Source organism: Vipera ursinii, assembly GCF_947247035.1.
Source record: "Vipera ursinii genome assembly, chromosome: Z".
NCBI classification, from domain to species: domain Eukaryota; kingdom Metazoa; phylum Chordata; class Lepidosauria; order Squamata; family Viperidae; genus Vipera; species Vipera ursinii.
In genome coordinates this window covers 76,976,950-76,989,815 of record NC_139517.1, presented here as the reverse complement: position 1 = coordinate 76,989,815, position 12,866 = coordinate 76,976,950, and the positions used below count along the sequence as shown (strand labels likewise).

The 12,866-nt window shown below is 35.8% G+C and overlaps 1 protein-coding gene across 5 annotated transcripts in view; it reads left to right on the top strand.

The window, feature by feature from the left end:
- DNAJC13 (DnaJ heat shock protein family (Hsp40) member C13) overlaps positions 1 to 12,866 on the top strand; it is an 83,864-nt gene that overhangs the window by 51,308 nt on the left and 19,690 nt on the right. For all 5 annotated transcript variants that reach the window (XR_014494368.1, XM_083379382.1, XM_083379380.1 and 2 more), the window contains 11 exons: positions 2,628 to 2,830; positions 3,073 to 3,157; positions 3,325 to 3,479; positions 4,361 to 4,406; positions 6,828 to 6,982; positions 7,171 to 7,372; positions 7,931 to 8,046; positions 8,366 to 8,444; positions 9,665 to 9,800; positions 10,594 to 10,778; positions 11,337 to 11,411. Coding sequence is in view for 4 of the 5 variants with exons in the window: in XM_083379382.1 (XP_083235508.1) it covers positions 2,628 to 2,830; positions 3,073 to 3,157; positions 3,325 to 3,479; positions 4,361 to 4,406; positions 6,828 to 6,982; positions 7,171 to 7,372; positions 7,931 to 8,046; positions 8,366 to 8,444; positions 9,665 to 9,800; positions 10,594 to 10,778; positions 11,337 to 11,411 (1,437 nt within the window). In the remaining variant the exon portion in view is untranslated. The remainder of the gene's footprint in view (positions 1 to 2,627; positions 2,831 to 3,072; positions 3,158 to 3,324; positions 3,480 to 4,360; positions 4,407 to 6,827; positions 6,983 to 7,170; positions 7,373 to 7,930; positions 8,047 to 8,365; positions 8,445 to 9,664; positions 9,801 to 10,593; positions 10,779 to 11,336; positions 11,412 to 12,866) is intronic.

The following is a 12,866-nucleotide window of genomic DNA, read 5'->3' as shown; positions in this document are numbered from 1 at the left end:
ACCCAGCTGTATTGAATAACTTTCGTCCTGTCTCCAACCTTCGCTTTCTTGTGAAGGTTGTTGAGAGTGTGGTGGCACATCAGCTCCCTCTGGTCCTGGATGAAGCGGATTATCTAGACCCGTACCAATCGGGTTTCAGGCCCGGGCACAGCACGGAGACGGCATTGGTCGCGCTGGTGAATGATCTCTGGAGGGCTCGGGACAGGGGGCATTCCTCTGTTCTGGTCCTATTAGACCTCTCAGCGGCTTTCGATACCATCGACCATGGTATCTTGCTGCGGCGTCTCAGGGGATTAGGAGTGGGAGGCACGGTCTTACAGTGGTTCTCCTCCTATCTCCAGGGACGTTCGCAGTCGGTGTTGGCAGGAGGGCAGAGGTCGGCCGCGAGGTCTCTCGTTTGTGGAGTTCCTCAGGGGTCGGTCCTCTCGCCTCTCCTGTTCAACATCTACATGAAACCGCTGGGTGAGATCATTCATGGCTTTTGAGTTGGGTATCATCAGTATGCTGATGATACCCAACTTTTCCTTTCGACCCCAAACCACCCCAGTGATGCCCTCAACGTGATGTCCCGTTGCCTGGAGGCGGTTCGGGTCTGGATGGGGAGGAACAGACTTCAACTCAACCCCGACAAGACTGAGTGGCTTTGCATACCTTCATCCCGGGTTTATTCGGACATTCCACCTCTTGCTATGGGGGGTGAACTATTACCCCCCGTAGATAGGGCTCGCAACTTGGGAGTCCTCCTAGATTCACGGCTCACCCTGGAAGACCATATAGGAGCTGTGACTAGGGGGGCTTTTGTCCAGGTTCGCCTGGTGCGCCAGTTGCGGCCCTATCTGAGCCGGGATGATTTATGCACGGTCACTCACGCGCTCGTGGCCTCTCGTCTGGACTACTGCAACGCTCTCTACATGGGGCTGCCCTTGAGGACCACCCGGAAGCTCCAACTGGTACAGAATGCAGCCGCGAGAGTTGTGTTGGGAGTCTCCCGATACTCCCACGTTACACCTTTGCTCCGTGAGCTGCATTGGTTGCCAGTTGCCTTCCGGGTGAGATTCAAGGTACTAGTAATGGTGTTCAAAGCTCTCCATGGCATGGGGCCGGAGTACCTCAGGGAACATCTGCTGCCGGCATCAAGCTTCCTGCGCCCTGTGCGTTCCCACAGAGAGGGCCTCCTCAGGGTGCCACCAATCAGAGAATTTCGATTGGTGGCCCCCAGGGGGAGATCCTTCTCTGTGGGCGCTCCGGAGCTGTGGAATCAGTTACCGGTAGAGCTACGGACGGCGCCCGATCTTCGCTCCTTTCGTCGCGATCTCAAGACGTTTTTGTTTGTACAAGCCGGCCTAGCCTGATGGGGATTGATGGGGTTTTTTATTTTTTGTATTCTTAATTTTATCTTTGGGGTTTTATAATTGGATAGTAATTGTTTTAAACTTGGGCAAATATTTAATTTCTTTTTAATGTTTGTATTTTGTATTCTATTTTTGCCCTGTGAACCGCCCTGAGTCCTCAGGGAGAAGGGCGGTATAGAAATATTATTAAATTAAAAATTAAATTAAATTAACATCAAGAAAACAAAGATAATGACAATGAACATACAGGTCAGAATGTAAATCAACAATGAGACCATCAAAATACTAAAGGAATTCATCTTTCTCGGCTATAAACTCAACTGTGGTGACAGCAGCCCAGAGATCAGAAGGTGGATAGCCTTTGGAGGAACTGCAATGTCTGGCATGAATAAGATCTGGAAGAGTAAAGACATTAGCCTCTCAACCAAATGCAGATTTGTTAGTAATATTTTTTTCCAATTGCAACTGTAAAAATAAAGAAATCCTAGACTGAACCTCACCAAAAGTATCATTTGAAGAGAAGATTGCCAAACAGAAGCTGCATGCTTTGGTGATGTCATGAGAGCTGTCTCTTGAAAAGACAATCATGTTAGGAGTGATCAGCAGTAAAAGAAGGGGCCATCATAGTATCCACTGGCTGGATATATAAAGGATGATACCGGGATGACATGGCAGATCTGAAGGAGGCAGTGTGAGACAAAGCAGCATGGAGAATGCTGATCCATAGAGTGGCTAAGGGTCAGACATGACTGAATGGTTGACGATAATGATGTGTTTAGAAGTCAACCCACGAAGTTGTCAGAAATAACTAGCACATGCTATCCATTTGCATGATGGATTTTCAAAAAAAATAAATATCAGGAGAGTTTCATTATTTTCCTAGCCTTGCGAAGGAAAAACAGAACTAGACTCGGGATTGCTATCAAGGAGTTGTGTTCAGCCTAAGCGATCAGTATTTTTATAGTTGAACTCATTTTTTCCCAAATCAGATATTCTAATGAACCTGGAATGATTGTCTATTTTTATTCAAGTAATTTTGTTTTGTGGCATAGTAGAGATTTGGGCTATTTCATTAGTCCTTTAGATTTGCTCAGATTGTTTTACTGTTTGGTCTTTGGCAAGATAAAGTATTTTTACATATTTACTTACATAGACTAATATAAATGTAGTTTTAAGTGTCTTGGATTTATTCACTACTGGTTGTAAAAATTGAACATTTGTCAAACACATTGTTCCAAAAATAGTATTCATTACAGCATTAAATTTCTGACTCAGATGCAGGAATTGTGGACAGAAGGAAAACTGACTTCAAAAACACGCTGCTGGGCCCAAGGCATGGATGGATGGCGACCATTGCAAGTTATTCCTCAGTTGAAATGGTGTCTACTGGCCACTGGACAAGCTGTGCTAAATGAGACGGATCTGGCTACACTTATTCTCAACATGCTTGTCACAATGTGTAGCTATTTTCCTAGTAGGTAAGGAACCTAGATTTCAGAAAGTCAAAAACTGTTCAAGAAACCACTCCCAAAAAACATGTAATTCTTCACTATAAAGGAGGTCAACCTCTATAAAATTCATATGTTGAGCTAGTAAAGAGTTTGTTCTAGGGGAAAAAACAATGTGAAGCAGAAATGAATGTCTGCTAATTAGCCAAAAGACAATAGAAGCAAATGATTTTGTATTAAATATACTGATTAGAAAAATATATTTATTTTAGAGATCAGGATAATGCTATTATAAGACCTTTACCCAAGGTGAAGAGGCTCCTCTCAGACAACACATGTCTTCCCCATATCATTCAGGTAAATTGATGTTCCATCTTACCTTTCATACATGCCTCATTTCCTGCTTAATTTTCAACATGCTATCTATGTCTATGGGTTTTTTTTAACTGGAAGTAATGTTTTTGACAATAACTGATCAATATTTTAATTTGAAATGAATATTTAACTTTTTTTTTACACTACAGCTTTTGCTGACTTTTGATCCCATTCTTGTTGAGAAAGTTGCCATATTACTCTTTCATATCATGCAAGACAACCCACAGTTACCTCATCTTTATCTCAGTGGAATATTCTTCTTCATTATGATGTACACTGGTTCCAATGTACTTCCTGTGGCAAGGTAAAAACAAAATTTCCATATCCCTTCTGGATTAGTTTGAGTAACATGCAATCTAGCAATCCATAAGTCTTTTATTTTTTATTTAGCACAATGCTCAGTCCTAGTATCAGTATGGAAGCCAGACTTTTCTTAACAGTCAGTCAAAAGATCCAGCCATTTCCTGCTGATTTTGTCATTTTTTTCTACCAGTCCTTAAAAGAAATGAGAAAAATACAGTATACAACCAGCAAATCAGGATTTATAAATCGGGCGGAACTATAATTTCAAATTGTGTTTTATTGCAAAATGTAAACCATTATTTCTTTCTGACAATAGCTTTACTCTCTACTTTATCTCTTAGCAATATGTGCAAATCAAGCCACTATATTGTAATGATGGTATGGGGCAATCTGATGATGAGGCATTTCCTAAATAATAGAGTATCTGTTTACTAATAAAAATTAAAGTTTAGAGCATGGCAGCAACCAGGCTGCACAAACAAGCGAAGCCCCATCCGCAAGATGCAGGCAGCACACAAAACCTCTCTCCACGTAACCGGTCCCTGGTGCCCAAAAGGTTGGAGACCTCTGGTTTAGAGTGTCCTTTCTCAACATTCTTTTTCTAGGGAAACCCTTTGAAATAATCCTTAGTGAACCTCTGCCAAAAAAAAAAAGAAATTTCTAATGCTCATGGTATATTAGCATAATCAGTAAGCTGAATTGAGACATATAAAAATCCCAACCACTAAGATGTGCAAAGTTATAAAAAATCCTTTTTTAAAATCATGACTTCTTACAGAATCCTAGGACTCTGCAGAAAATAAGGGAGAAAGGCTAGCTTAATAGAAGCACTTAAATTACATAAGAATTCATATCATTTAACCATATAAATGTATCTTTTAGGTTTTTGAAGTATACACACTCAAAACAAGCTTTCAAATCTGAAGAGGTAAGATATATTAGCAGTAAAAACCAACAGTTAAAATGTCTGCAAATAAGCCAATCCTAGTATTGTATTAAGCATTATTTTGATTATTTTTAGTTTTCTAAATTCTTGAGGATTTTGTTTGCTGCAAACAAAATATTTTTACCTTTTACCAAAAGTATCTACAAAATTGCTCTTCTGCTAGTGATTAAATTTATCTATATATTACTAATTATTTTATAAGGAATCTAATTCTGTTTATGTATGTATGCTCAAATAAACTATTTTGTTAACGTATAATGTCAGAAATCAACAACTCTGAAGAAAGTAAGTTCTTTTACAGTATTAATGTAGCATACAAAACTCAAGAAAATAACGTAATTATTATAATTTAATTATGACATATTGATAGAAAGGAAAATTGAAGAATTATTTGTGTTTAAATATTTGAACAAAACAAAATTCTGGGTAATGAAAAGAAATTGCTTAGTGGAGGAACAAGCTGGATTTAAACCGGAGCACTCCAGAATAGAATGCTTGTATTATTTTATGCACTTTGATGATGAAACAACTAATTAGTGGCAAGAAACTGTTTACCACCTTTGTAGATCTCAATGCTTCTTTGGACTCTATAAAGAGAAACATTTTGTGGAAGAAATTGGCTAACTTAAATATCGAACCCAGATTCTTACTCTTACTCTTTTCCGTGATTAGGGCCCTCTACTCTAAACACTCATTTGAAAGCCTGTATAGCTATAACTGCTTTTCTTAGAGTATACCTACCTATAGTGGAGTTAGACACAGTTGTATCCTGAGCCCCAGTGCTTTTTCATCTCTGTCAATGTTCAAACAATAGTCCAAACATCCATAATAAATTCATTAATACTCTTCTATATGTTGATGATATAGGGATGTGGGTAAATCATTTTAAAATAAGCTCGGCAAGGGTTGAGACAAATACTAAAAAACTATATAAATTATCCAATAATACCTGTCAATGAGTCTAATCCAATTCTCAAAAAGGATCTGTTCTAGAGTTGGATTTGAGTTGCTGGAATCCATGGACAAATATGGACATTTCTATCATCTGCCATATCATAAGTGGACATGTATATGTGGTGTCTCAGCCACCGAAGATATTGATTGTTTATTGTTTGTCAACTTAAGATTTGATACTTAACATCCCAACTTGAAAGTACAGCTCACTGAAATCTGTACATTGTGAGCAAAACTGCTAATTTTATAGCTAAGAAGAACGTGCTATATTGAACAGTTGTAAATATGCAAATATGAGGTACAGTTGCAAGAAAAAGTATGTGAACCCTTTGGGATTACGTGGAGTTTTGCATGAATTGGCCATAAAATGCTCTCTAAACGTCATGTAAGTCACAACAATAGAAAAACATAGTCTGCTTAAAATAATACTACACAAACATTAGCTGTTGTCATGTTTTAATTGAACATAAGATGGAAACATTCACAGTGCAGGGTGGAAAAAGTATGTGAACCCCTAGCCTAATGACTTCTCCAAGAGCTAATTGGAGCCAGGAGTGAACCAACCTTGACTCCAACCAGTGTGATGATATTGGATATGTTGCTGACAGCTGTCCTGCCCTTTAAAAACACACACCTGTTTTGGGTTTACTGGTCTCAAGAAGCATTGTCTGATGTGAACCATGCCTCGCAGAAAAGAGCTCTCAGAAGACCTATGATCAATAATTGTTGACTTGCATGAAGCTGGAAAGGGTTACAAAAGTATCTCCAAAAGCCTTGATGTTCATGTGTCCACAGTAAGACAGACTGTCTACAAATGGAGAAAGTTTAGCACTGTTGCTACTCTCGTAAGCAGACTGTGTTTTTCTATTGTTGTAACTTACATGACGTTTAGAGCACATTTTATGGCCAATTCATGCAAAACTCCACGTAATCCCAAAGGGTTCACATACTTTTTCTTGCAACTGTATTTATCTGAATATTTATTCTTTATACTTACCACATATATTTTATTATATTTTCCTTTTATCTATTTTATCCTGGACATATATCCTGTATTCTATTTTGCTTTATATTTTTGATATGGTTGTAGGTCATAAAGCTAATCAGTCAATAAACATAAATAAAATTTCAAGTAAAGCTGCAGTTCAGTCATTTCAGATGCTAAATTTCAATTTCTGTTGACTAAAATTAAAATCTCATAAATGGGGGGCATCATGGTGGAGAAAGCAATTATCTTGCTGCTTTTAAGCCACCTAGAGCCACCTCTAGGTAAAATGGGCAGCATTCAGATATAATAAATAAAACATAAATATCTCACACACTTAAGAATAAATTGTTCTGAACATCTGCAAAAGTATTCACAATTTTGTTACCAAAAGTAAGCAACTTTTTAATGCATATGTTAGCATGTTTGTTTACACTTATTTGTGTTCCTGTTTTCTTTTTTAGGCAAAAGGTCAAGATATAGTTCAGAGAAGCATTTTGGGACATATCCTCCCAGAGGCAATGGTGTGTTATTTGGAAAACTATGAACCGGAAAAATTTTCTGAAATTTTTTTGGGTGAATTTGATACTCCAGAAGCCATTTGGAGCAATGAAATGAGGTAATTAACATATCCTGTAAAACATACTTTTTTTCATTGTATTCCCATTGATAATTGTTGCCTATAATTAATTTATTAAATGTTTTTGCAGCTTGTAACAAAGAAGCAGATTTAATGTCTGATGAGAAAATCAGTGCCTAAAAGAATGTTAATGTTTCTTTGATTAAAGAGATATTTGCAATTTGCAGGCGCCTAATGATAGAGAAGATAGCTGCGCACCTTGCTGACTTCACCCCACGTCTTCAAAGTAATACAAGAGCACTTTACCAGTACTGCCCCATACCAGTTATCAGTTATCCTCAACTGGAAAATGAGTTGTTTTGCAATATTTATTACCTCAGACATCTTTGTGATAAGCTTCGGTTTCCTGATTGGCCAATTAAAGATCCTGTAAGTCAATTTGTGGTCATCTTTCTAGTTTCTAACATTGGGGACTTGAGAAATAAATGGAAGTATGCCAAGAAATGTGAGATCCCTATTCTCATAGCTTGTCAGGCTCATCATGCTCCAATTGTGACATAAATGTTTATATGTTTAATTTAAATTAGTTGACATTGTTCTTTTCAAATTTGCAAAAAATAAGAAATAAAAGGAAAAATGAGATAATAGTTTTTTCTCTCTATTCTTGAAAATATCTCTTTGGAAGAGCTTTTCTAACCATGTTATCGAAAATTAGCACCATAACCATTTATCATTCTGAAGACATGAAAAGTGTAATGTAAGGATTTTTTAAAAAGAGCCCTCTTCCCCCGAACCAGAAAAATCCTAGTCCCATCCACTTGTTACCATTACCCTTCCTGTTATGGTTTATATACTCCACCACCACCCCAAATTGTTAAGTGGAGCCACTATCCATCGTTAGAAATATTAGAAGAGTGATTATTGCATAAAACTATTAGAAGGGTAATTATTGCATGGAAGAGCTAAATAGAAATCTTCTGTATTCAGGTTAAACTCTTAAAAGATACACTAGAAACCTGGAAGAAAGAAGTTGAGAAGAAGGCACCTACAATGTCCATAGATGATGCTTATGAAGTTCTAAATCTACCAAAGGGTCAAGGATTGTAAGTCTCTAATTATGAAAAATAATTGAAAGCAACATTCTAAAATGAATGGATTTAAGCCTTTATACTGCTGTCTGAATTCAGCGTAGAGTAACGTATAGACTTCGATGTTATAAAAATGTATAAATCAAATGGATCAGATGAACTATTTCAAAGACTCTGTTGCCAAAATTAAATTTTAAATATACCTTGATATTAATGTTGTAGATGCAAAAGGTAACTACAAATGCATTTTTCCTTCTGACTAACAAAATATTGAATTGCAGATAGTACATATAATTCTTTCTGTAGTACATATAATTCTTTCTGTACTTTATAGACATGATGAAAGTAAGATCAGGAAAGCTTATTTTAAACTGGCCCAGAAATACCATCCTGACAAGAATCCAGAAGGTCGGGTAAGTGTCCTATATTAAATATGTGTGATGCTGAAAGAAAGCATTGTGTCCTAATCCAGTAACGGAATGTTTAATATGTTAAATTTTCCCATTTGTTTTACATCATATACATATTCCTTTGTATGTTTTTAGTTCTCTCTTTCATTCAAAATTAACATTTATTAGGCCAGATCTAAATATTCTTAATTCATCAATATTATAAAGAAGAGTTAGGAAGGAGATTGAAACTATGGAGAGGCTCTAGTAGATCATATAGTCACATTGAAAAACAATTCTTAGAAAACCTACATTTAAGCTTTCCTGTCCCTGTGCTTATGCTGACCTCACTAAGTAGGCTTAAAGAAATCCAGACTGAACTGAAGTTGTCATTTTTCTGTTGAATAATTTCCTTGCGGCTCTCCTGCATTTTTGTTCCAAGAAAGTAACGGGCAGTTCTTTCTTTCCTGTAGTCAAGTACTCCTGAAGATATTTTCATACAGGTAGTCCTTGAATTATAACCCTAATTGAGCCTGGAACTTTGGCCATAGTTGTTTTAGTTGTCAATTGAATCACCATGATACAATTTTACAACTGTTTTTACTAAGGTCATTAAGCGAGTCACATGATTGTTAAGCAAATCACCCATTCATAAATCCAAGTCCAGTTTATCCAGTGGGCATATTTTGCTGGAAAATGGCAAAAATGTTGCAAAATGCAATAATTAGAGTTGATGGTAAGTCTAACTCAATTGAAGGGTGTTCCTTTCTATGAAACTCTACGGCCAGTGAGTTGCTGGAGCTAATCAATAAGGATGTAAAGATATTCAGCTAACATATTTTGCATAAGAAGAAAAGAGTCTTTCAAACTGCAGCCGGACAAGCATAGGGAGATCAAAATCAAGGAGTGAGGGCTGTGAGTAAAGTGTAAATGTTGTCAGAATTAAGATTAATTCATTTCTGCCCTTAGAAATGGTAGTTACTCTGTTCTGGTATCAGGCAATCAAGTTGTGGAAAAGCTCAGAGTTAGGCTGTAGCAAGTACTGTATTTAGTATTTGCATATTGCAAGTTCTTTGACAGAACAATAGTTTGCAGAATAAACAAATAAAAGAAGGAACAGCATTACTGAAAATTATGTGCTATGTATATCTACTCCTAAAGAACTTATTTGTTTTGCAACATTATTAAATTTATTTTCAGATAGTATTTATATACATTTCTTTGTCCTTTTTTTTAAACTACAGGATATGTTTGAAAAGGTCAATAAAGGTTATGAGTTTCTCTGCACAAAGTCTTCTAAAATTGTCGATGGTCCAGATCCTGAGAATATAATTCTGATTTTGAAAACTCAGAGTATCCTTTTTAACAGACACAGAGAAGGTAATTAGATCTAGCATCCAATGTATTAGACAGAACTGAGTAGCTGTAAAAATTTAGCAAATATATACTCCCACAGTTATTAAATAACTTCAGTACTAGAATACTACAATACTTAGGCATCATTAACCATGTATAGCTAGAGTTTCAACTTGTGTTTGGCAGATTCTCATTTTGTAGCTAATGTATAAATCTTAACATACAGTTCTAAATAAATATATCAAACTAAACATAATGAAAAATATGTTCATGCAGTTATATTAAAATATTTAACCTCAGAATAATATATTAAATGTATTTTTTCACCAAAATAGAGAAGGAACTTGTTAAGAAAATGTGAAACTTGATATAAAGGAGAAAGCAAGTGATTGTAAAACACTTCCAATATTTTTACAAGTAGTTCAAGTTCACTCTTTCCCAAAGCAGTGTGTTTCAACCATATCCTTGCTTGCAAAGCTTTCAGAGCTATCAGAGATCTTTAATATTATCTCGAACTCTATGCGTGTAATAGATTTTGATGTGGCTTATAAGGAAAGAATGAATTCCGGATAATTTTATATGTTTATTAAACTTTCTTTAGTTTTAATTTACAACAGTTTCTGAGGAAATATCTTTCTTGTTGTTTTAGAAAAGAAAAGCCAGCAAAAGGTATTACATGTTAGGGTTTTCAGTAAGATTCAATGGATCTAAAATATTATAGCAGAAATATGTTAAAAATCAGAGAAGTATAACTTGCAGCATAGAATACTAACTTCAAAAAGATTTCATTGCAGACATTGATTTCTCACATTTTCAGATTTGAAGCCCTATAAGTATGCGGGCTATCCCATGTTGATTAAGACAATCACGATAGAAACTTCAGATAACCTCTTGTTTTCCAAAGAGTCTCCTCTGTTGCCAGCTGCTGCAGAATTAGCTTTCCACACAGTAAATTGTTCAGCACTTAATGCAGAAGAACTAAGAAGAGAGAATGGAATAGAGGTATATTCAAACTTACTAATATAAGTTTTTGTTGTATTATATTCTGCAAAGGGGAGAAATGGATTTTAACAATGATTATTACTAAATATTTTCAGGAATATTAATTTGCTCATACAGGCACCATGTTATAAATACAAAATTTTAAACATAAAACTGCCTTTGAGTTTGAACAAGCAGAAGAAATTTTAAAACTCTGCTGTTTTGACTTCACATTGTAGAATAGTAGAAGTGTTTATGAGCAAATAAATATTTGGGCTATTAAATCTCAGGTTGTAGCAGAAATAGACATCATAATACCTTCAAGTATTACAGACTTCCTCATCTGCCATAAATCCTTCTCTCTGCTGCTTGTGGCTGATATGAATGGGATTTGGTACGGAAATACTAGATTGTCTAGAGTTGTATTATAGCTTTAAAATATTGTTCAGAGTTGATAGGGCGGTATAAAAATCTAATTAAATAAATAAATAAATAAATAAATAGTCATAGCTTTCTATAACCCACTTTGATAGTTTTCCATTTGACAGTCTACAAAACAAATGTCATCCATCCTTACAGGTTTTGCAAGAAGCTTTTAATCGTTGTGTTGCAGTCTTGACACGTTCCAGTAAGCCAGAGGATATGTCAGTCCAGGTAATTCTTAAAGAAATCCTATCATGCACACTGGTATAAGATCTAAAATATAAATAAAATAACTATACAAGAAACTGCAAAGATAGATTAGAACAGCAGTCCATTTTGCTGATAATTGTCTATGCCAAGAGCAACTTTAAGTAGCTAGCAGCATGTTAAAACACAATGGAAATAAACATCAAGCCAATAGCACATAACTCTATTCCATAAAATACCTGAGGTAAAAATAACAGAAAACCAAATTGTAAGGGACTTTTGAGGTCTAGTCCAACCCCTTGCTCAACCTGGAGATTGTATACCATGTCAGACAAATGGCTGTCCAGTCTCTTCTTAAAACCTCCAGTAATGGAACATCCACAAAAAAAAAATATTTTCCCTTAGTTTTAGATTGAATCTCCCTTTGATAAGTTTCCATTCATTGCTTCTTGTCCTGCCTTCAGGTTATTTGGAGAATAAATTGACTCCCTCTTCTTTGTGTCAGCCGCTTAAATATTGGAAGACTACGATTATGTAGTAGTTTATGAAGAGTACTGTGTCTAAGACATAGCTTTGGGGTACCCCACTGCATATGTCTTTCCATGTAGATGTAATTCCAATAAGGACTAGACATTAACTGTGGTTGGTTAGCCAGTTTTCAATCCATCTGGTGATAATGCTATCTAATCCACAATTTTTATTTTACCAACTTTGTTAAATATCTTACTAAAGTCCAAATATATTATGTCCATAGCATTTTGCTGGTCACTTTGTCAAACATTTGTCTGACAAATCCATGTTGGCTTTGGCAACTTGGCTTGCCTCTAAGTGTTGGCAGATTTGTTGCTTTCCCAGGATCTTCTCTAGTATTGATGTTAGGCTGATTGGTCTTTTGTTTCCTGGATCCATTTGCTTCCCCTTTTTTGAAGATGAGAATTATGTTAGCTCTTTTCCAGCCTCTGCACTGGGAAACCATTCTATAGAAAATCAGAGTTGTGACTGTCTTATTCCAAATGTTCCTTCTATATGACCTAGGGCTCTAAGAAAAAAGAGACTTTTAGATATGAAAATAATTATTGAAAAAGAATCACTTATCTCCATTTCTACTTAAAATGAGCAAGAATAGAGAAAATTAAAACAAAAAGTGACTAGTCAACTCCTTTAAGCCTCAAATTAAAAACCAAGATGTAGGAAACTTAATAATATAAAAATATATAAATAATGTACAGTTGGTCCTCGACTTACAACCACAATTGAGCCCAAAATTTATGTTGCTAAATGAAACAGTTGTTAAGTGAATTTTGCTTATTTTACAACTGTTCCTATTAGAGTTATTAAATGTTAAGTTAGTAGCATGATTGTTAAGTAAATATGGTTTCTTCATTGACTTTGCTTGTCAGAAGGTCACAAAATCTGATCACATGATCCAGGATATGGCAACAGTCGTAAATATGAACCAGTTACCAAACATCTGAATTT